At 35.6% G+C, this 24,323-nt stretch overlaps 1 protein-coding gene across 4 annotated transcripts in view; it reads right to left on the reverse strand.

The window, feature by feature from the left end:
* Clcn3 (chloride voltage-gated channel 3) overlaps window positions 1-22,411 on the reverse strand; it is a 76,502-nt gene extending 54,091 nt beyond the window's left edge. Inside the window, exons 1-2 of one of the 4 annotated variants that reach the window (XM_063234506.1) lie at window positions 22,257-22,411; window positions 10,700-10,875 (exon numbers count right to left, since the gene is read on the reverse strand). In XM_063234506.1, the coding sequence (XP_063090576.1) occupies window positions 10,700-10,859 (160 nt within the window). In that variant the 5' untranslated portion in view covers window positions 10,860-10,875; window positions 22,257-22,411. Of the gene's footprint in view, window positions 1-10,699; window positions 10,876-21,866 lie in introns of all 4 variants that reach the window. The other 3 variants (XM_063234505.1, XM_005003371.4, XM_005003372.4) reach the window with 3 other exon arrangements.
* Between the last annotated feature and the right edge of the window lie 1,912 nt (window positions 22,412-24,323).

Below are 24,323 nucleotides of genomic sequence, written 5' to 3' on the forward strand. Positions count from 1 at the left end.
TTCTGAACCTGCATAGGCTACAATGTATGTTTTATACTAACTCACTAAGCTGTACAATTATGTTTTATGGATCTCATGATCTGCTTAAAAATCAGAAATTTAAACATTTCTAATTCTATCAACATTTAATATAGTTTCCATTTTTTCATGTTTTTCTACCTCAAGCCTTCTAAGTTTAATCTTTTTTATTGTCTCAACCAGTTGCAGGTAACAAGTACATGACTATCTATAATAACTTTCATTTCTTCTAAGCACTGCTTTTAAGAAATTGCCTCTAAAGTGTTTTCAACTCTTCTCCCAAGAACAGCTCATAGATAACAGCATACGTGAATGGGGGAGAACTTAGTGCATTACATCATAATACTCAAGTGACAAAGGTAGAATGAACACACGCAAAAAAATTCTTCATTGATTTAAATTTTAATTAGCCTACTTTGGATTTTTAAATTTTTTTCAGAGGAATGCCAACAACTGCAGATATGTGAGGTACCAATCACTATATTTGGATATTATAGTAAAAATTAAGCCCCTTTCTTTCCAATGACATTATGCATTTAATTAGCTTTCCATTGGTTAATCTTATCAAGGCACCAGCTTATGAAGACCAATTTTTCCACATGTATTTGAAACACTGAATCACAGCAGTACATACAGTGGGTTAATTTTTCCTAAATGCATCACCTTACTATAATATAAACATGCAAATCGGGCCAGTCTTCTACTTCCACATATATTACATGGGTTAAGTAGACTGCTCTGATTGCAGCCACATGGAGACACAGGTGCAGAAAGTGGATACAATGTAGCCGACAACAGAATGTGAAGGGTATCACAGGTATGAAGAGCATGTCCTTGCTCAGAATACCACTAGATGGCCTTTGGAATTATTTCTAAAATTAATTCTGAGTAGACTATTTGAAAGAGTTCTGGCCTTTTCCCAATAACTAGGTAGAAGTAGTGGCAATTTCACTTTAAGAATTTTTAAAACATCCTTTAATGAAGGCTTATACTATAACTGTTTCATACTTTCTAAAACACTTATTAGTTCTTCTTGCCAAATTTGACTCTAGAATTTGACAAGCGTGTACCAAGAAACAGAAGAAGGGAGGACAGGCAGAGAAAGGGAACTGAAAAGAATTAAGATATGTTATGTCTGGGAATTTAGTGCAGTGGCTAACATGCTTGCCAGCCTGGTAAGTGTGAGGTCGTGAGTTCAATACCTGGTACCAAAAGAAAAAAAAAAAAAAAAAAAAAAAAAAGTGTTATGTACATGTACCAACTCTGCAAAATGACAAAAGAAAAAAAGAATTTGATAGCTTGCTAAACATTTCATTCATTAGGACAATTATCACCAATATACTGGTAGATACTAGATTAACCAATGTAGATAAAAATCATCTCTTCATCTGTAGAACATAAAATGCATAAATAAAAACTTTGAACACAGCAATGTCAAATTATTCTAACTCAGAATTCCTTTCTTGGTCTTCTGAGCTATACCAAAACTTTATACTATCAGAAATTTCATTTTGCTTATAAATCACATACAAGGATACTATGTTTAAAAACTATAGTTGGATTACTAGTGTCTTTTCCCTGACTTGATTCCAAAGAGCTTATTATTATGATTTATAAGAAACAACCAATTCCAACTGTTTCAGCATTTACTTTCTCTTTAGTGATAATCCTATCAATTTTCAAAACACTGTACATAGTCATTTCTCTTAACTATTACATTTGCTTCCAAAATCACCACCTAAACTCAGTGGTCTCCACATTACTCAGAAAAAAAGTGTCAAAACCCTAACTTGCGGGGGCTGGGAATTTAGCTCAGCGGCATAAGCACCTGCCTTGCAAGCAGGCAGTCGTGAGTTCGATCCCTGGTACCGATAAAAAAGGAAAAGACAAAAAAAAAAAAAAAAAAAACCCTAACTTGCATGATTTCTAGTGAGAGCAAACCTTTTAGAGTTTTCAATGATACAAACAGTCCCCTGCAGCATGCATGCCATGGGTTCACCACCACTGAAAACTCCACCTAACTACCCTCTCTCTCACTCTACCTAACTATCTGCTTCCCTCAATATATCTCTTAACCACTGCTGTAGATGCTCCTTCCTGCCTCCCTCCTACAAAGTTCTCTGTGATTACACTGGTACCACCCAAGCAATCCATCTTAAAATCCATGATGCAATCATTTTGTCACGTATGGCTACATAATCACAAATACCAGGAACTAGGACATGGGAGGGTGTTCTTAGTCAACCACAACATTCTTTTCCTTATTTCTTGTACTGACTTTTGCATTTATAGTACATAATCAGTGATGAGTGAAATAGCTGTCCTTTAGCACAAATAAAAGCAGCGGCATCAAAATTTACTGGAAATTACTGTATTTTTCACCACTATGCACTTGCAAAAAACAAAAGTTGGTTTCTCTTTCAAATGATCTTAGTAATAACAGGAAATAATATTCATTTTATTAAAACAACTCTTCAAAGCCTACTATGTTTTGTGTGACAAAATGGGAAGAATATTCACAGTACTTCTGCTCATACTGGTGCATAATGGTTCCATCTTAAAGAAAGCACCTTTGTGTCAATCTTTGAATTATGAGTTGAAGTTTTGTCACAGAACACCATTTTTATTTGAAAGAACACTATACTGTAGTTGTTTAGACCTAGGAAAATGGTGGATATTTTCTCAACATGAATCAAGTCAATTTGTCTCTTCAAGTAAAACAGCTGATGGTATCTGTGGCCAGGAAAAAAATTCAAGTTCTCAAGCAAAAATTAAATATGTTGGAAAACATATGCACCACTGTGAGCCAAATACCTTTTTCAACAGTTGAAGACTTTTCTGATGGGACTGGTGATGATAGTTAAAAAAAAAAAAGTCACATCTTGATTTTGAGGAATGAAATGTGTGAACACCAGCAATATTTGCATAGATTATCTGGGTGTGGTGGTACGTGTCTATTGTCCTAACTACCTGCAGAAGGATCGCAAGTTCAGGCCAGCCTGAGCAACTCAGCAAAACCCCATCTCAAAAAAATTAACTGACTAACTTAAAAGGGCTAAGGAAGTGGCTCAGTGGTAAAACCCTTCCCTATCATGGTCTAGGACCTGGGTTTCATAGGTGAATAGGGGGGTATAATCTGCATAACTCTGCTGTTAGGGGGTTGATTCTGTGCTCACCCAAAATTCCCATCTTATAGTTCTAAACCCTGAAAGTCAGAAAATGACTGTATCTGGAGATAAGGTTCAAAGTACCACTTTAAAGAGATAATTAGATAAATAAACCATTAAAGTGGGCTCTAATTCATGTGATTGATTTCCTTCAAAGAAAAGGAGACCACAACCCAGATATTCAAAGGAAAATGGCCATCTCTAAGTCAAGAAAAGGCTTCTGAAGAGATTAACTTTGCCAATGCCAGAAATCTGAGAATGCAGGTATGTGGGATAAACTACTCAGTCTGTGTAGTTTTACTGTATCAAATCAATTTTCTAAATGACTAGTACATATTATAAAACCATGCATAGGTAATAGATACATTAAAAGTACAAAATGAGCAATTAATTTTAATTTAATAGAGCATAAAATGTTCATTAATATGGTTTTCACATTGCAATTAACCTTTAAGAAATTATCACTTGACAAATTTGGGTATAACATCAAAGAAAAAATTCATAATTATCTGAAAACTCTATTATTTCTTCCTTTCTAGCTATATAATTATAAAAACTGACTTCCTTAAAATAGTTTCACATACTTCAACTAAAACAACATAATAAAAATTATATGTATTTCACAATCTATTTTCTATTAAGTCAGATGTTACAAATCTCTTTTAAAATGTGAAACAATGATAATTCTAACCTACATTTTAAAAGTAAAAGTTGTGGGCCCCAATAACTTTTTAGTAGTAGAAAGAGATTTGAAAACAAAAAGTCTGGAAATTGCTACTTAAAGGATACACTGAAGAAGCATTCCTGAAAACTAGCTATTTTGTGGACAATGTGGGGAAATGCTTTACTTGGTTTTACTTTTTCTTAACATTTTGTGGTACTTTCATCCTTTAAAATTTATCATAACTAAAATTATTGCATCTTTGTTATACAGAATACAAGCTTTAGACCTTCTGCTAATTCTCTGTGTCTTTTGGTAGATACAAAATTATTATGAACAAAGTCTTCCCACTTTGCCTATGGATATAATTTTTACTTTTCAGTAAGAGGACTTCTGCTAATTTCTGTTCCATTTCTTAAGAAATTCACTATCAAACTTTAACAAAGTGTTAATAATATACAATGATTACTTCCCAAAACTATAATTAATCTATTCCAAGGTACATTTATGAATCCTACTAGGAATATAATCAATGTGTTTACAAATTGAGTGTCCCAGGGGTGTGGCGGAACATTCCTGTACTTCCAGCACTTGGAAGGCTGGGGAGCTGAGGCAGGAGTATTGCCTCAAGTTCAAGGCCAGCCTGAGCTATATAGTGAGCTCAAGACAAATGTACACTACAAAACAAGATCCTGCTACCAAAAACAAACAAACAAACAAACAATCCAATTGTTCATTGTGCATCCCTTATCCAAAATGCCCTGGGACCAAAGTGTTGCAAGTTTCTAATTTTTTTCAGATTTTAGAATATTTGCATGTATGAGATTCCTTAAGGGTCTAACTTGATTTAAAATGAAATTCACTTATATCTTAAACATACTGCATATATAAATCAGAAGGTAACAGCGTTTTAAATAATTTTGTGCCTAAAACAGTTTTATGGTATGGAATTTTCCATTTTGGGATACCAAAAAGTTTAAGATTTTCAGATAAGGAGTGTTCAATGCATGCCAAATAATAATGGTGCTCTTGAAGAGTTAGGTTTTCGGAAATGCCAACTAAAGCCCTGTGAAAATTATTGCTGTTTATGCTAAGCAGATTCTAAGAATATTCATTGCTACGTTTGACAGTAACCACTTTAAAAAGTTGCTCAGAAACTTCGTAACAGAAATAGGGTGTTTGCTCAGCAACTGGTTAAACTTTTCTCTTTTAAGTACTATGAATCATTTTATTAAATAGGTTTTCTTATTCAGTTATTGCTATAAAGCTTAAAGACAAATCTGTAGTCTGCTCTTAGAAAGTATATACTGGTAGCATTTTTAATAGGTCTCATTTCTTCATTTTATGTCATTGAAGTTGTTTTCTCTTTGTTTCATCACTGTCAAATACACCTGTTAATGAGTGGATTTTATGTATCTTTTAAGCTGCTTTACATCTTTTTTGAAATAAAGAAGAATATTGCACATTGTTAAATTTGTAGGGTCAAGGACAGAGCTCAGCAGGACAGCACCAGCCTCAAGTGCAGGGTTGTGCATTCAACTCCTGATACCAAAAATAAACAAATGTGTACCTTGGCTTTTACCTAACACAGAAAGAAAAAAGAACCCTGGCTAATATGAATCCACTTATGGTTTCATCATGTTGATGTCATAGTTCTGTGTTTGTCATACCAAGGCCTGGACCCTGGAATTTGATGTGTCCTCTTTTTAAAAAGGTGTCCTGTAGATGTCCAGCCACCTTTTGGCATGGTCATTCTGCAACACCTTGCTAGGACTTCTGTAACTTCTCGTAGACAATTTATGACTATTTTATCTAGAAGGAATAGGAAGTGAATAAAGTTATAAATGCTTGAGTATTCCTAATCCAAAACACAACTCCTAGATGCTCAGAACTGTGAAACTCTTTGACATGACATCAAAAGTGGAAAATTCTGTATCTGATCTCATGTGATGAGTCACAACTGAAACACAGGCATACTAAACATACTGTGTAAGACTACCTCCAGGCCTTGTGTATAAGTGAATTTCACGTTTAAACTTGGGCCCGTTAACCAAGATATTTTACTACATAGATGCAAAAATTTCAAAACCTGCAAATATTCAAAATCTGAGACATTTCTAGTCCCAAATATTTCAACTAAGCAATATTTGGTCTGTATTTAGGAAAGATTTAAGTAATTGTTATATCTATATTCCACTGTCAGTTATCACGTGCCATTAATGCATATTTTTCAGAAATTAGAACACCTCAATTTGCATTACAGTATTTCCAAAGTTGTTTTTGTTTTAGGCTAGCTATAGGTAGAAAATTAAAGCACTTATTTGGTATGCATCTGCAACACCAAGGGCTGGACTCTGGACTGATATGTGTCCTCATTTTTAAAAAGTGTCCCAACTCTAACTTCCTCTCAGTCTGTACACAATCTAGAAACCTGGGAGTGTTGACACTGGCAAACAAACATTTCAGAAAAAGATTTTTAAAAACAGAGGAGCTTAAAATTTAAACTGAGGAGCATATTTGTTATCAAGGTAAATTAACGGTTGAAAGTTAATATGCATAAACATGTTTTGACTATTTTTTAACCCCTCATTTAATCTCAGTAACTCCTTTTACTTCAAATAAAGACAAAAGAAACAATAATTCTAAAGCCATATTAATGAATAGTCATGTGATTTATTTTCAAAAAGGTAAAAATTATACATGAACACAACTCTGGCAACAAAATCTTGGCCTGCTCTGTTGCTTAAAGTGAAAATGTCTGCAATTTTCCAAAGAAATTGAATTACTGACTAAATTGAATTTGGGACTAGAAATATCAGTAAGCTAGACTTAATGAAGTACATCAAATTTTTCAGCCTTAGACTAGTTTAAATTTTTAACGATGAAATTAATCATCATTATTAAAGATAATTTCTATTTTTTTTTTAGTAACAGTGTGCTCTGGTATTATTTAGTATGTACTCTGAGCTGATTGACTACCTTACCCCTAGTACTGTGGATAGAAGCTGGGGCCTTGCAATGAACTACATTTTTAGCCCTTGTTTTAATTTTTGAGACAGTATTTAACGAAGTTGCAGGGTTTGGACTCAAACTTGGAATCCTCCTGCCTTAGCCTACTGAATGCTAAGATTACAAACATGTGCTATTGCGCCCAATGCACCTTTTTTTTATTAATGCATATTAGTTACACAGATTAGTGCATTTCATTTTGGCATATTAGTACATGCATGTAACATACTTTCATCATTTCCCCCCATTACCTCCTCATCCTCTTCCGTAAGTTTCTCTGCTACTTTTTCTCTCTTCCTGTATCTCCTTTATCTCCATCTTCCCTACTCATTCTTCATATAAGAGCAAACACTCAGTATGCAGTATTTGACTCTGAATCTTGCTTATTTCACTTAACATAACGGTTTCCCACCCTATTTTTCTGCAGATGGAATGATTCTGTTCTTCTTTTTGGCTAATATTCTACTGTGTGTATATACCACATTTTCTTTTTCAGGTCATCTGTTGATGCAATTCTAGGCTATTCTCATAGTTTAGTGGCTGTGAATCATACTGTAATAAACATGGGTATGCTGGTATCTCTATACCATACTGGTTTTATTCTTTCAGGAATATATCAAAGAGTGGTATAGCTGGATTAAATGTTGCATCTGTTTTTAGGTTTTTGAGGAACCAACTCACTGATTTTTAACAGTGGTTTTATCAGTTTACATTCTCACTGACAATATTGGAAGGCCCTTTTTTCCCCAGTACTTATTAATTTTTATATTCCTGATAGGCATTCTGACTCAGGTGAGATAGAATGTCAGTGTAGTTTTGATTTGCCATTTCCATAATCATTAAAGATGTTAAAAAATTTTATGCACTTAATATCCATCTGTACTACTATTTTGGAGAATTCTTTGTTCAATTCATTTTCTCATTTAGTGATTGGGCTGTTTGTTTCATTTTGGTGTTAAGCACCTTGTAAGTTCTTAATATATTATGGATATTCTCTGCTCAAACAGAAGCTAGTAAAATTTTCTACCATTCTGTAGACTGTCTCTTTACTCTGCTTCCTTTGATGTGCAAAAGCTTTTTAATGTAATGTAATCCCATTTGTTTATTCTGGCTATTGTTTCCTGTGCTATTCCTATTCAGGAAGTCTTGGTATGGGTCAATGATTTCAATTGTTTCCCCTGTGTTTTCTTCTAGGAATTTCAAAATTTCAGATCTTATACCTACGCCTTTGATCTATTTTGAATTTTTATACAGAATGAGAGATAAGGGTCTAGTTTCAATGCTCTGCATATGACTATCATTTTCCCAGCACTATCTGTAAAGAACCTCTCTATTCTCCAATGTATGTTCTTGGCTTCTTTGTCAAGGATCAGATAGCTATAGTTGTGTGAGTTTGTTTCTGTGCTTTACTCTATTCCATAGGTCTATGTATCTATTTTTGTGACAATACCACATTGTTTTTGTTATCAAAACCTTGTAATACCTCCAGCATCATTCTGGTTTGCTCAGGCTTACTTAAACTATTCTATATCTTTTCTGCTTCCTCAGGAATTTTAGGATTGTCTTTTTCTAATTCTGTAGAGAATGTCATTGATGCTTGAAGTACTACAATCAGTCTGCAGATCACTTAAATGAATATAGCCTACTAAAAAATACATTAATTCTAGTGATCTATGAACAAGGAAGCACTATCTTCCAGTGTAATTTTCACTGCAGAGGTCTTTGGTTAGGTCAATTCCTAAGTTTTTGTTCTGCTATGTTTGAGTCTATTTTAAATGTAATTGTTTTCTTGATTTCTTTCTTAGCTGGTTCATTACTGGTATATTTAAAATAGTTACTGATTTTTTTATGTTGATTTTATATCCTCCGACTGCTGAATTTGTTAATCATATTTAAAAGTCATACAGTAAAGTTATTAGGGTCTCTTAAGTTAAGGGTTATATTGTATGCTAAAAGGTAACATTTGATTTATTCCTTTCCTATTATATCCCAGTTATTTATTTGTCTGTGACTGAACCTAGAGCTTTCACACTGAACTACATCCCTAGACTATTTTTTAAATGAAAAAATAAAAATGATGATACAGAATTTCAACACAAAATACTAGATTAACAATGGTTAATATATTGTGTATTGTTAGCTTCAAAGTATTGCTTTATTTTTTTTAAGACGGGGTCTTACTAAATCACCCAGATTGGGCTTGAATTTGCGATCTTCCTGCCTCTGTCCCTAAACACTGTTATTTGATTTGTTTATTTATTTATTTTGAAATAAGGTCTCATGAAGTTACTAACTACCCAGGTTGGGCTCAAACTTATAACCTTCTAACCTCAGCATTGCAAAATGGTGAGATTACAAGCATGTACCTCCATACCTCATTCCTTTTCTTTCATTCTCATGCCTACTATTATAGCAATAACTTCAGATACTATACTGAACAAAAATGATAAGAACAAATATTCTTATTTCATTACTGACTTTTGAGAAAATTGTTTCCATTTTCCCCATCAGTATGGTGCTGCTGGTTTTATTTTTGAAATTACGTTGATTCCATTTGTGAGATTAGTAAGCACATACTTTATGGTATTTTTAAAACAGAAGCTATGTAACAAACAAATAAACATTTATTGGAGTTAGCCAAGTGCAACGCTGTTTCTCTCTTACAACCTAAATCCTAATCCAGATATTATGTCTGAGTTCTAGAGCTATGTATAGCCTTTTCAATAATAATACTGGAAAGGTTACTGACATGTCATTTGAATGCTAACAAAAAGGGAAATTGCTTATGTTGAGAGGACAGAGTCCAACAAAGACAAAGAGCAAGTAACACTGGGGAAAACAGGAACAGCTTCTATCTGACTGAGTCTGTCTCAATAGCCAGTTACTCTCTTAGGCATTCTATGGATTTCATTTTATGTGTCAAGAATTCTGTATGCACTTAAGTCTCAGAATCAAAGGTTATTACTGAAGCGCATGTTCATGAAAATTATAGTAGCACTATTAGTGATAGCAAAGAAAGAGTATGAATTACCAGAACAGCTAAATAAACTGCAATGTTTACACAATCAGATACTATATAGTAACTGGAATACATTATTGCTACATGCTGTAACACAGATGATCTTAAAACACAGTTAAGAGCCAGACTTAAGAATATATATATGTAAGAGTATGATTCCAAAAGTCATCTAAATAGAAATCAAAATAACAATTATCCATGAAACTGAAATGGAAATAAAAATCTCGGAGTACTGGTTTTATTTCTTGATTGAGGGATAGTTGTATAAGTTTTATTCACTTTGCATGTATTCATCAATTTTCATTTCTGTGCTTTAATGATTGTATTACTCTCTGTATTACATTATATTTAAATTTAAATGTTTATCCACATGGGTAAATGTTTTTTGGGGTGTTGAAAATGTTTTAGAACTAGACAGAGTTGTACAATAAACAGAAGTGGTGAAAACAACTCTTGTCTCATTCCTGACTTTAGAGAAAATTGTTTCAAATTTAAACACCACTGAAAAAGTCAGGCATGGTGGCACACACCTGTAATCCCAGCACTTGGGAGGCTGAAGCAGCAGGATTGCTGCAAGTTTGAGGCCAGCCTGGACTATGAAGTAAGTTCAAGGCCTACCTAAACTGCATAGCAAAACTCTGTCTCAAAAAGACAAAAATAAATACACCACTGAAACATACATTTTAAAATGGTTAAGTTTATACTGTATAAGTTCAACTCAATTTTTTAAAAAAACTATCCCAACAATCAATCCTAATAAACAATGTATATTTTTATTGGTAGGTATTCACAACTATAAATACAAAGTTCGAATGCTAAACTTACCAACTGCTGTGTCACCATCTAACAAATTGTCATCTTCAGAAGTCTGAAAGTCCATAATAACACCTGCTCCATCTAAAAGTTCCTCATCACTACTTGCACTTGTTATACTGTTGTAGCTGTTTCGATAGTAGCCTCTATGGAATAGCTGTTCAGACTCCATTTAGCTGTCTGATTATCTGGAAAAAAAGGGGGGAAAATGGTTTTAACATTTTCTCAACATATAAAGATCATCTAATTTAATATCACAAAAGCAAAGTTTTGCTCTTTGCTTTAAAAAAAATACTAAGTTCACTGACTATAACAATAACTACCTTTATTATGTTGTTTGTAAGGTTATTTAATAATTTTCTTCTCATGCAGTTATAAAAAAATAAAAATTTCTTCAACTAATGGTATAAAAAATTCCTACGATAAAGTAAGTTTAAAAAGTAAAGCAGAGAGATGCAGCTATAGTATGCTACAGTTTATGTAGGAATCACCTGCATATAATTGCCTGCATACGTAAGGCCTATGAGAGAATTTCCAAGAAAGTTACTACAGAGAAGGAAGCAAGATGATTGAAGTACCAGGTCTGAAAAGCAGACTGCCCCTTTTTAGTAGTTTTTACCAGGTAAAGTACTAATTTTAACAATTAACACTAATTATTAAAAAATTTTAACTTCTTCATTTATCATTTTAAAATTTAAATTTAAACCCTCAGAGCCCACATGAATTTAAATTTACATCTCAGAGTCCACATTAGCCATGTAAAACATGAAACAGGTTATAATTTTCATTTTTCCAAAGCAGATAAAACCAAATGAGCATGTTTTTATTACTGTTACTCACTAAAAACAAAATTATCCAGAAATAGTGTGATTTTTAAAATATATAAAATACATACACTTACTCGACATCAAAATAAAAATTCAGTACCTGTGTGTTGACATTACAACAGACTTGAAAAGCATGTGTGGTGCAGGACTTGAAAGATAAGCATAAAAGTAGTCAAACAAGTAAGGCTTGTAGAAGACTGATTAGATAAGTCTGAGTGTAACATTACAAAAAAATGAAAGATAAGGAATGAAACTAAGCACACTCCGATTCTAGTGCTGAATTCTAGCAGTGAATTCTAGTACTGAAAGACGAAATTACCGCAAGACAATCTCTCGTGCTCAGTAAATTTTCCTCCTGCATCTGAAAAAATAACTTCAAAGAACCTTCACAATAAAAATGTATATAGTTTAATTACCAGTCACTATCTTCTTTAAAAAGTTTCATTATATAAATTCCTCCAAATTGAAGAATTCTTTCAAATAAGGTAACATTCTGAGAGATCTTGGAGTGTGGTCTAGCCTCCCATATAGCACAATGGCTGTCACAGTGTACGGGCAACAAATGTCAAACTCCTTATTCAATCAGTGAGGTACAATGCCAAATCTGTTTTCAGAAAACATGTTCTGTGCAATAACATGAAACTGGTCTTGTTAGAATATCCAAAAATCAGTACATAAATTACAAAGGAAAACAAATATTTACAGCTCTGCAACTTTATGAATGTCATATAGTTACCTCTACCAAAGATTATTCTAATACACTAAGATTGTCAGTATATTAAAGCAAGTTTTATAGTTATGTTAAAAATCAGAAAACAAACTGGGCATGGTAGCTCCTGCCTGTAATCCCAGCACTCAGGAGGTTGAGGCAGGAGAATTGCTGTGATTTTGAGGCCAGCCTGGGTTACAAAGTGAATTCAAGGCCAGCCTAAACTGCATGGTAAAACTCTGTCTCAAAAAAGATGGAAAAAAAAAATCAGAAAACATGAAAATAACTATTCAATATGATAAGAATTCTGTAGTTCCTCTGAAACAACCCAATTATTTCAACTCTTTATTAGCCAAAAGACTTAATAAAAAGCCAAACATTAATGGTTTAAGAATCATTTTAATTTTGATGTGTCAAAACATGTAAGGTTTGGCAAAGAATACATTCTTTTTTTTCCTTGATACCATGGATGGAACTCATGACTTTGTGTTTGACAGGCAGGCGGGCTTATACTGCTGGGCTATATCCCTAGCCCATTATTCTTGACTTTACATGACGACAAGGGAGGGGCTGTGTAACAACATACCCCAGTCAACATTACAGGCTACACAGAACTGGAAAAGTGCTCTAAAACAAAGTTTTTGTTGTACTTCATCATCATTTAGAAAACCCACATGCTCCTTCACATCCTCCCTCAGAGGCCCTTCAAAACTCCTCCTATGTGATGATGGTAAAGTTAACGTAAACTTCAAAAAATTCACTTCATAACATCTAGATCTTTTACCTTTGTAGTGAGCACTCAACTTGGTTCCAAATAAAGTAATTAAACCTGGGCCTGAATGGTTACCATTTCCATAAATCTGTAAGTTAACAACAACAACAAAGACTCCTCTTCCTAACCCAGAAATCTACACAGCTATCCTGTCTGATGAAGCAGACACTAGCCACACGCTAGTCATCCTTGAAACATGGCTTGAGCAAACTGAGACATCCTCCAAGTGTAAAATATTTACCAGATTTCTAAAACAACACACAAAAAAGGAAGTCAATGTTATTAATAATTTCACATTTGATTACAGATTAAAATAATGTTTGATGTACTAGGTTAAATAAAATATATTTATTAAATTGAAGCTCACCACTTTCTTTTTTCAGTATTGGGAAATGAACCCCAGGACCTTTGGACTGAGCTATATCTCCACCCTTTTTTGTTTTATGAGATAGAGTCTTACTAAATTTTGCCCATATTGGGCCTAAACTCAAAATCTCCGTCTTGACACTTCCAGAATTCTGGGATGACAGGCATGTGCCACTACCTTCACCTCACCATTTTCTTTTTATATTTAGTTACAAAAAAATGAAAATGCATAGGTGGTTTACAGTTGCAGCACACCTTTTCGAACATTCCTATACAACATTTATATTTCCAAGTGCAGAGCTGGGTATGCTGGCACACCAGTAATCCCAGCACTTCGGAGGATGAGGCAGGAGGATCTCTGGGAGTTCAAGGCCAACCTGGGCTACAACCTGAGTTCAAGGGCAACCTGAACTCCACAGCAAAACCTGGTGTCAAAAAAGACCAACAGGGGCTGGGGTTTTAGCTCAGCAGCATAAGCGCCTGCCTTGCAAGCAGGCAGTCGTGAGTTCGATCCCTGGTACCGATAAAAAGGAAAAAGACAAAAAAAAAAAAAAAAAAGACCAACAACAACAAAAAATCTAGGTAAAAACTGGAATATCACCGTTAAATTGTTTTAAATTCTAAATTCAACTCCCAGGTTCAACCGAGGAGGTAGGGGGAGGAAGAAGCTATTAAACCATAAAACAGGTGAAATTCTGCATATTAAAAAATTTTTTAAAAATTCAGCTTTCTTTTTAATTGTAGGAAATATTCTTAAGATCACTTTTTAAATACTATAATAGATGCACAAATATATTCTTGCAAGTATAGAGGCAACAAGTAAAATGCCCAGAGAGGATAAACCCTAGTTTATTGTAATAAATCCTAAATGACCTATGTACAGTCACCTATGTCCCCTCTAATTTGATCTCTATACTGCAGTCATTACTGCTTTTAAAAAACCGTATTAGATCTGATCAGTAATCTCTCCCCATTTCATGGATTAAAATCTTTGAATCATTTCACATTGCCCTTTAGAGACAAGCTCTTTAACACAGCAGGCAAAAAGCCTTATGTTGACTGTGCTACTAATTCTATTAGTTCTATAAACAAAACAATTAACATTCACAGGATTAGATCACTTTTTACATGTATATATCTGGTAATCTGAGTTATTCTTTTGACGATTAACTATGCAAAACAGTTACGTTCCTACCACCTTGTTTTGAGGGTCTATACTGTCATTGTTTTGGGTTCTTTGTTGTTGTTTCTTTTGTTATTTTCTCATAATTTGTTTTATTTTGTTTTTCCCTCTAATACAGAAAAGACAGATGTATGGGCTTATACAACCCTAGAACTTGTCCTAAAGAGTTTACAAGAATTGATTTTATAAAAATTGTTTTTATAAAAAACAAAAGAATTGATTTTATTATGTATGATGATATGAACTGTTACTTAGAAGAAAATAAGATATTATGGTAGCCATTGCTGATTTCCTATCACCTTGTTGTGCTTTTATGCTTTGTTTTGATTGTTTTAATCTGTTTTGTATTATTTCAATATATGTGAAGGTAAGGACAGCTATTTTGAAGAAAACAAGAAACATTATGGTAGCCACGGTTAATTTTCCTACTGTCTAGTTTTGAAGGCCTGTAATGCTTTCATTCTCTTGTTTTGAACTGTTCTATACTACTTTTATTTTGTTTGAATTCATTCTGTGTGAAGATATAGATAACTATTTTGAAGAAAACAAGAGATATTACAGTAGAAACTGTTGATTTCCTGTTGTCTTGTTTTGAAATCCTGGGTTGATTGCATTGTTTTGTTCTGATCTGTGTTGTTCTGTTTTGTTTTATTCTCTTTAAAATGAAAAAAAAAAATTTAAAAAGCCTTGTGCTGCCTGGTCCCTGCCTACTTCCCCAACTTAATTTTTTTATTAAGTTTATTGATACAATTTAGATATATAATGACGACCATATTCATTTTGTAGGGTATACTTCTTACAGTAGTTTAGGTTCATCAATCTTTTCTCAGTCCTCCCAGCCCGGACCTTTGTTCTCTCTCCTGCCTGGAACATACCTCCTCCTTCTCCTCTAACTATTCATTCTTCAGCTCTCACACCAAGAATCCTTTATTTATTTAACAAACTCTTAAAGTTTACTATATGCTACTATACCGTAAAGCACCCTGTAGATTCACTCAATAGTTGTTATTTATGCAATCCTAAAGTTTAGGTGCTATTTTCCCCATTTAACTGATGAGGAACCTGTGACACAAAAAGTTTAAATATCTTGTCCAAAGTCATCTAGCTAGTAAAAAAGCTTCCTTGATGTACTTATTAGTAGGATCAAATCTTTCCTGACTAGTCTATTTTTCTCATAATTAGTTTCTACAGCTCTCCTTTATAGCACTTACTATAATATTACATTCATGGGTTTGTTCAGTTAATGTGTCTGTCTCTCCTAGAATGTGTCATAAATTAAGGTACCACATCAATTTTTCTCAACACTGCATACTCAATAGATAGCACAGCATCTTGACACACATTAGGGATAAATGTAACACAGTTCATTTAACTATTCACCCTCTGAACAACATCTGGCATTTTCTAGGTTTCATAATTATTAATAAAATTGCTGTAAATATCCATGTGCAGGTTTTTGTGTGAATTTAAATTTTCATTTCTCTGAGATAAATACAGAAGAGTACAACAGATGAATGGAATAGCACTTAGATGTTTAGTTCCTTAAAAAAATGCCAAATATCTTCCAGAGTGGCTGTGTCGTTTTACATTTCTACCAACAATGTATTAGTGATCCAGTTTCTCCACATTCTTGCCAGCATTTGGTATTGTCACCACTGCTTATCTTAGCTATTCTGACATGAGGGAGGGAAGGAAGGTAGGAGGGAAGAAAGAAAGAGAAAGCTAGAAAGCAAGAAACTTGTAAGGTCAATTAATATTTATAGCATTAATGAGTAACAAATGTATAAAAATGAAATATCTCTTTCTGGTTGTTCCACTTTTCCTATCTTTGTGTGCAGGATCACTCATTTATTTTGAAGCCAGACAACTGAGTACTTAACACCTCCAGGAACAAAGTCAGGTGCTACAGTAATGGATTAGACATAATTCTTTTACCAAGCCAGTGAGCTGACTGTCCTGTAACAACACTAAGACACGACAAGCATCACAGGACAGGTATATAGGTATCTTTTTTTTTTTTTTTGGTATCGGGGCTTCAACTTGCAATCTTGTGCTTGCCAGGCCGGTGCTTATGCCGCTGAGCTAAATCCCCAACCCATGTATCTAAGTATCTTATAACACTGAGAGGAAGTAAGTCAGCCGGCTAAGAGGAACCTGTGAACATGGACAAAGTTAACTCAATAGTGAAGAATTAGGATGAGATGACTAGGCCATCAGGTGAAAGGTCAACACAGCCCTTCCCCCCAAAAACCCACAAAAGTATACTCAACAACACAGATGCAAAAACAAAACCTGCTAAGGACTGGAGCAAAGCTAGAGAGATGAATATATGCCAGATCACAAAGGGAAGGGCTCTTATACCATGCTAAGAAAACTTTATGTTCATCTATGCTTATGTGGAGCCATTAAGAATTTTTAAAAGAGAAACCACATGATCAGGTACGAATTTAGTAAGCCAATACTAGCAGCAGGATAGAAGGCAGATTCGAAAGACAAGAAATTGAGGAACTAAAGACAGAAGAATCAGGTGAAAGTAGACCTTTAACCTATTTTATACAAACAAAGCATGACTGAACTAAGACAGCAAAATGGAGAAACAGAGTTTTGATAAATGTTAAAGCAGATTTGATAAACAATAAAATGTAGGGAATGGTAAAGAAGAAAAAGTTGAAGATACCCATTAAGAAATCTAAGGTATCCTGCTTGACTGGCTGGCTGAAAACAAATTTCTTTGTCTTCCAATTCACAGGACTCATGAGCAGAATGTTCTTTCCAACATTACGATTATTCATACAGGCTTCAGTTTCTATTTAAAAGTCAGACTATAAAAAAGAGCATAATTACCTTCACAAGATCTAGCTCTCAAACTTCAAACACTAAACAGTGAATTTGGAGGTGAGGGTAGAAGAAAGATCCTGGAAAAAGGTGGCCTAAGAGATTCACAGACTGAGGTAGACCCACTAAGAGGAGGCTGGGTGGGACTGAGGATCATGATGGCTAACCTCCAAAGGTATGTCAGTCAAGTTTCTGTCTGGATAGTAAGCAGAACAGAAAAGTAGGTCACAATCTGGGTACAAAAAAATTAATGAAAATGCTTGGAACAAAACTCTCGAGAGCAATCAAGGCAGGGAAGTAAAACTACAATTCATTTAGTCCTTTGCAGAAAGCATTCTTATTGAAATATTTTGATAGCACATTAAAATGTCACAATTTTGTTATGAATTTCAAAATAATTTATGTATTCATTTATTGTTTATGGAACAAAACTATCAGAAATCACAAAAAGAATTTTTACTGAATTATGACATATTTGTATAGACTTTTCAACTTTCAGTAAACTTTGGCATAAATCACATTAATACTGTCCTCAAGGGGAATGCTATGTTTTCTATATAGTGATACATCCTGATAACAGAAGCGGTATACATGTTACTGAAGACACAAGAAGACTTAGAAAAGCTCGGAAAAGATCAAATTTCACAGTGGTTAATGACTCAAAACTTTCTGGGGAATACTCTTGAACCAGAACTCAAAAGGTAGCTTTTCATAGAGCAGAAGTAGGAGAAGTTATCTGAAGCAAAATAAATGGCCTGAGTCAAGCTATGGAGCTGAAAAGGCAACAAAAATATTTGTAGTTAACTATGTGCAGAGTACTAGCCCTGGAAAAGCTTCATGGCCAATAAATTAAACCAGTCTCTCACATTTCCACTTAGAACTGCAATGGCATTAAGCCTAAGAAAAATTCTTGAAAACAAAAACTGTAGTTCTGAGCTGGATGTGGTGGCCCAGGCCTGTAATCCCAGCACTCAGGAAGTTAAAATAGGAGGACTGCTGTGAATTCTCTGCCAGCCTGGACTACAACAGTGAGTTCAAGGTAAGCCTGGTAACACAGTGAGACCCTATCTCAAAAGTCAAACAAAGCAAAAGAACAGGTTGGAAAAGTTTCTCAAATTTAGTTTTTAGGGAATGATTCACTCCACCCAATACCTGTTAACATTCTACAGCAGTAATGTTCCTGTATTCTTTGGGGTTGCTAGCCTGGTACACAAGGCACTAAAGATGGCCCTGAGGTTGGCTGATTAAAAGAACCTAACCATGAAAGAATTCTAGTTGAGGTGAAACAAAGGAATGATCTAACACTAGCTTCTGAGAAAAATAAAATGATTGCATTTATTAAAAGAATGTACCAAGTTGAGACTGAAGGCAGAGACACCACTTAGTTTTATAACTCCTGCAACAAATAATAATGGGGCTTGGAGTGTATCTCAGTGGTAGAGCACCTGCCTACTATACCCAAGGCCTTGGATTCAATCCCCAGTATCACAAAAGTCATCATAATCATCAGAAACCTAAAGCCACAGTGAAAACAAAAAGAACATATATTCAGGTGTCACAGAGAAGAAAGATCAATAAATCTGGACTTATGGGGAATTAAGGAAAGGTCAATGATTGTAAAATTTGTTTCTTCCTCTATTTTTAGTGGAAAGACCGACTTTCTAGAAAATGGAAAGTCAATATAACAAGGTAATTGACAATACAGCGGGAGAAATAGGTGGGCATGTTGCATAGGTAATGATCCCAAAATATATGAATAGAAATATCTATCTAGTAGTCAACTGAAGCCACTGAATTCCTTTTGGGATATGGTCATATTCTTTCTCCCATCTAATTTCACACTGAGAGAGAGTTCATTTCTTGTCTCCCTTTCATAACCAAGAAATTAACAATACAAAATGAGAAAGAAAGTAGTAAATTAAAAATAAGGCACTTATTTACTAATGACCTATAAACAGAACAATCAACCATTATTTCAAACTAAGTGGAACATGGAAATTAGATGTATAGCACACACATTCTGAATAGCCTAAATAATTAATTTGATATGTATAAAACAAGACATTGAGGATAGCCTTTGTAAAGCAGCACAGTATTTTTAAATCTACATAAACCTCTGAAGAAACTTAATTCAATAACTCAACTCCAAAAGAGTCTAACATAGTCTCTCTCATTTTTTTTTTGAGGTAAATTCAGATCTAAAGCCCTCAGAAAAAAAGGAGATCACCAAAGAAACTGACAATATTCACTGTATATTTTGATATGGAATCCAAGAGTCAAACTCAGAGTAGAGTACAGGACGGTAGAACAGCACAGCATAGAACAGAACAGAATAAAATGAAATAGTGGTTATCAGGGCCTGGAAGGTTAGAGTATGACAAAACAGAGAGGCTGGTCAAAAGACAGTAGTAGTTAGGAAGAGTAAGTTTCAGTGATTCACTGCACAGCACAATGACAACAGTTAAAAATAACATCCTATACAAGATATAATGGTACAGACTGAGTCTGCAACAGAAAGATCACAAATCCAAGGCCAGCCCTGGTAACAGCAAAACCCTGTCCCAATAGAACATATTTTAAAAGAGTTGGGGCTGTAGCTCCGTGACAAAGCACTTGTCTAGTATGCCAGGCCCTAGGCAAAGTTGGATCCCCAGTGACTAACACATGTACACACACACATACACAAATGGCACATCTCAAAATTGCTAAAAGAGTAATTTAGTTCACACAACAACAACAAAAAAAAAACCTGACTGATGGACAGATTAGTTTGACTTACTCTAAAACATATATATTTATCAAAGTATCATAAAACTGGCTTGTCTCAGTTCTGACCCCTGTTTTAAGATATTGGGTAAGTTAAATTCAGCCTTCAGTTTCCACATCTGTAAATAGGGACAATAAAAGTACATTACAAAAAGCAAAGAAAACAACAAAGTACTTATTTCACGAAATTGGTGTAAAAACTGAGATAATCTACAAAAACTTCTTAGGAAATATATTGAACCATAGAATGTGGTCAATTCTTAACACTGTATCATATTATGCATTTGACATGCCTTTTGATAAGTCTGACTAAAAACTAAGCTGGAGATGCTACAAACCAGTGAAAGTGGCCAAACCCACAGGATACTGCTTCAATAAATGACCCACCATAGAGATGAAATCTGACTTCCTGAGCAGTCTGAAAATTATTACCAACATGTCACAACAGGAAGTGGAAAGCCTATCACCAACACGATCTGGAAAATCGCCAATTTTCTAACATTAAACCTGTAACCTCAACAAATCTGTCCCTCTGAATTGTACATATATCCAAATCCAAGTCAAATATTTAAATCCCTAACGAGATATATATGACTGACAGAACATGCTAAAGTACAATTTTCATTACTACACATTCACACTGAGCTCTTAAGAAAGTTTTGACCTGTCATTCAACAGTTAAGTGAGAAAGAGAAAGAAAAGAATGTGGGGGGGAAAAAAAGAAAGAAAAGGATTGGAGACAAACACACTGTCTTTAAAAAATGGCTTTCCCTATCAACTAGAGGCTGTATGAGCATATACAATTTTAGAACATATCTATAGGTAAAAACATAGTTTTCAAGTCCTAAGACCTAACAAGAACACAATTAGTAGTAGCAATAGTAATATCTTTTAAGATGAAAGTCCACAATATCTACATAAGCATTTAAAGTTAGGTATGTACTCTTGAACTAAGGACTATTTTGTAGAGACTTACAAACGCACATAGCACTGACAGTTAAATTATCTCCATATAGATCTAATCAGGAAAATAATCTAAATTAACTCTTTACGAAGAGTTTCTGGGAAGTCAACAAACAATAATATAAGCTATGATGCCACAGGGACTAAATTGAATGGCTCTAAACGTTTATGTTTGTCTAAACTTTTTAATTACATATACATAAAGATATAAAGGTATGCTCACTATTGACTCAATTGTCATGATCAAGATTTTTTTCCCAAAGGAAACAAATGCTAGCCTCTATTAGGCAACATGTCAAATGTAATTATCTTCTGTGCTCCACATTTTTCAAATGCCATACAAATACCCATACCACATGAAAAGTTAATTTCTGAGACCCTAAGGTAGTTTATGGTCCCACAAGTTTACCATGAAAACACAAGTATACAAGCAAAACGTTTTTATATACCCATATAAATCTAAAGATAGAAAATGGATATTATCTTTAAATTTGGGTAAGTTTAAAGTAAAACCCACTCTAAGTTCAAAATTAATCTTTTCCTAGTATCTACTTCCATTCTATTCAAAGTTCCTTCCATGGTTCCTGAACAAAATGAGTAAAATTTTAAAGTACGAGGGTATACGTGTAACCAGGGTGGGTTTACACCCCGTAGGCACATGTGCTGGAAAAAAACCAACACGAGAGCCCTGGCTTCACGGCTGACCCGAAATGTGAACATGACAGCTAACCAATCTTGGCTGATAAAATGCAACTCACCTCGCAGCTCAGAGACATAGCAAAATCGGAGGCTGTTTTTTGTGCTGCCTTTGGATTCTGCATCTGTTTCAAACCTAACACCTTAGGCTACCCTGGGAGCTTCACCTGGAGAACGCTTGACACACAACGAAACCTACACGATTTAAAAAATACCTGGTGTTTTCTACTGAAGAGGTTACGTAAATTTTGCCAGGTGGGACTTTTTTATCCTCTTTCAAACACAGGAGCAGCATTAAGTTTAAATCCTCTTGTTTTGAAGGACCCTGAGTCAACCTGCTTCTGTCCAAAATTAAAATAAAAATCCCCAGCCTCACTTTCCTCTCAAAAGACTAAAACTGAATCCATGATCCAACTCTGGAGGAAAGCAAGAAGGCTTTCAAGCTACCACACCTCTCTTCCTCATTTTCCTGCCTGATTCCGGGTTGCGGGAGAACTAGAACTGAGACGGGGTCTGTGGTTCCGGAACAGACCGGCCCTGACCCACAGTAGAGGAAGAGAAGCTGCGGGAATCCGGAGTCCGACAGGTACGTCGCCAGCGTCGGCGCGTGACGTCACCGCGTTGACGTGAACGGCCGTTCAGCATCCGGCCGCCCCGGCACATCCTCCTCCGGCGCTCTCAGAGAGAAGCACGTCGGCGCCGATTGGGCCGTGAAGGGACTGTGGGCGGGCTGGGGCTGGGGCTGGGGCTGCGACTGGGCCCTGAGGAGGGGGCGGAGTAGGGAGCGAGCTGAGAGCGCCGAGGGCTGAGCTGGGTGTGAAGGCTTCCCTCTGCAGTTAGCTCACGTCCCACACGCAGTGCTGTTCGCCCTGCTGGCGACCTCGGAACGGGACCAGAGGCGGCCGCGGTGGGAGAGGCCTGGCGGGAGGGGCCTCTGCGTGCGGCGCCCCAGGGCGTCGTCGCAAAGTGATAAGTCCACTCTTGCGGGAGATCCCTGTGCGACAGCTTTGGAACAAGCCCCATTGGAAGAGCGCTGGCTCTAAAATTTACAGACATTGGTTTCAAATTTAGACCCACAGCGGCTGCTGCCTCGCCCTGTAGGTCGCGGCAGGTGTACAGTGGTGTCGCGCCAATTTTATGTGTAACGTACTTGTACGTACATGTAAAAAAAAAAAAAAAAAAACTGGTAATCGAGATTTACTCAACGCACATTTTCAAAACAGTGCTTAGAAATTAAGTATTTTGGAGAAAATATTATCCGAGGTTTTTACATGTATATTTATTGCTCGTATGGTGTCAGAGAATCCAGTGTGTCTTCATTCCCGTGCTCAAACAGCTATATGCCGACTCGGGCGCGTGGATGCAGGGGAGAATGCCTGGCCACAACTGAGCTTGTCAGTTTGCTGACTAGCAGGTGCAGGTTTTGCACTTACTAGTTGGGACCTGTGGGACCAGTATCGGTTTCGCCACTGGGTGGCAGAACTAAGACCCGTGAATGGTTATGTAGTAGGTCATATATAACTTGTGTATATGTCTATGTATTATGAATTTGAGTATATTTTGGTCTTTACAGCTGCGTATATGCTTTACCAAATTTTTATCATAGGTTAGTGATTTAGGTGTGCTTAACATATGAGTTCTGGGTGGCTTTGGAGGGGGGTTGTTTTTCAGACAGGGCCTTGCCATGCAGTTCAGGCTAGGCTTAAACTCACTGTATAGGGCCAGGTGTGTTTGGTGGACCCCTATAATCCCAGTACTCAGAAGGCTGAGGCAGTAGGATGGCTCCAAATTCAAGACTAGCCTAGGCTACGTAGTGAGTTCAAGGCCAGTTTGGATTACAAAATGAGACCCTATCTAAAAAGAAAGAAAGAAAAAGGAAAAAGTTCACTAAATAGCCCAGGCTGGCATCGAACTAAAGATCCTCATGCCTCAGCCTCCCAAGTGCTAGGATTACAGGTGTGTGCCACGACACCTGGCAACACATGAGTTGTATACATTTTTATTTATTCATGACAGCTGAATATGCTAAAACAGTATAGTCTTGAGCTTCAAAGCTGATATATTGCCTATGATGATTAGGGGGTGCTCACAATGCAGTCAAGCTGCTTCTGACTATGTTCATTACTTTCACCAAAGTAGAATTTTTGGAGTGAAGCAGCAGGACCCAAGTTTGAGGCCAACCTGGGCAATTTAGTGACAATCTCAAAAACAGCTGGGGATGTAGCACAGTGCTCCCTAAATTCAGTTCCCAATACCACACACACAGACACGTGCACACACAAATGTAGAATTTGTGGAGCCTGGTAATACTGAACCACAATTTTCTTTTTCTTAGAACTCTATTAGGGAACTTCAGTATTTTTAGAAAATATAAAAAGTCAAATAAAACTTTTCTAAACGAAGTGGAATTTTCCATAAGAGATTTGCAGGTGTTTTATATTTTTTCTCTCATTGAAGATGTATGTAGCCTTATTTTGGAAAGAAGCCCCTAGATTTTTATTATAATGGACCTTATTCAC

This window comes from Cavia porcellus, unplaced genomic scaffold, assembly GCF_034190915.1.
Source record: "Cavia porcellus strain 051 isolate PalLab524CR breed Dunkin Hartley unplaced genomic scaffold, mCavPor4.1 scaffold_24, whole genome shotgun sequence".
NCBI lineage: Eukaryota > Metazoa > Chordata > Mammalia > Rodentia > Caviidae > Cavia > Cavia porcellus.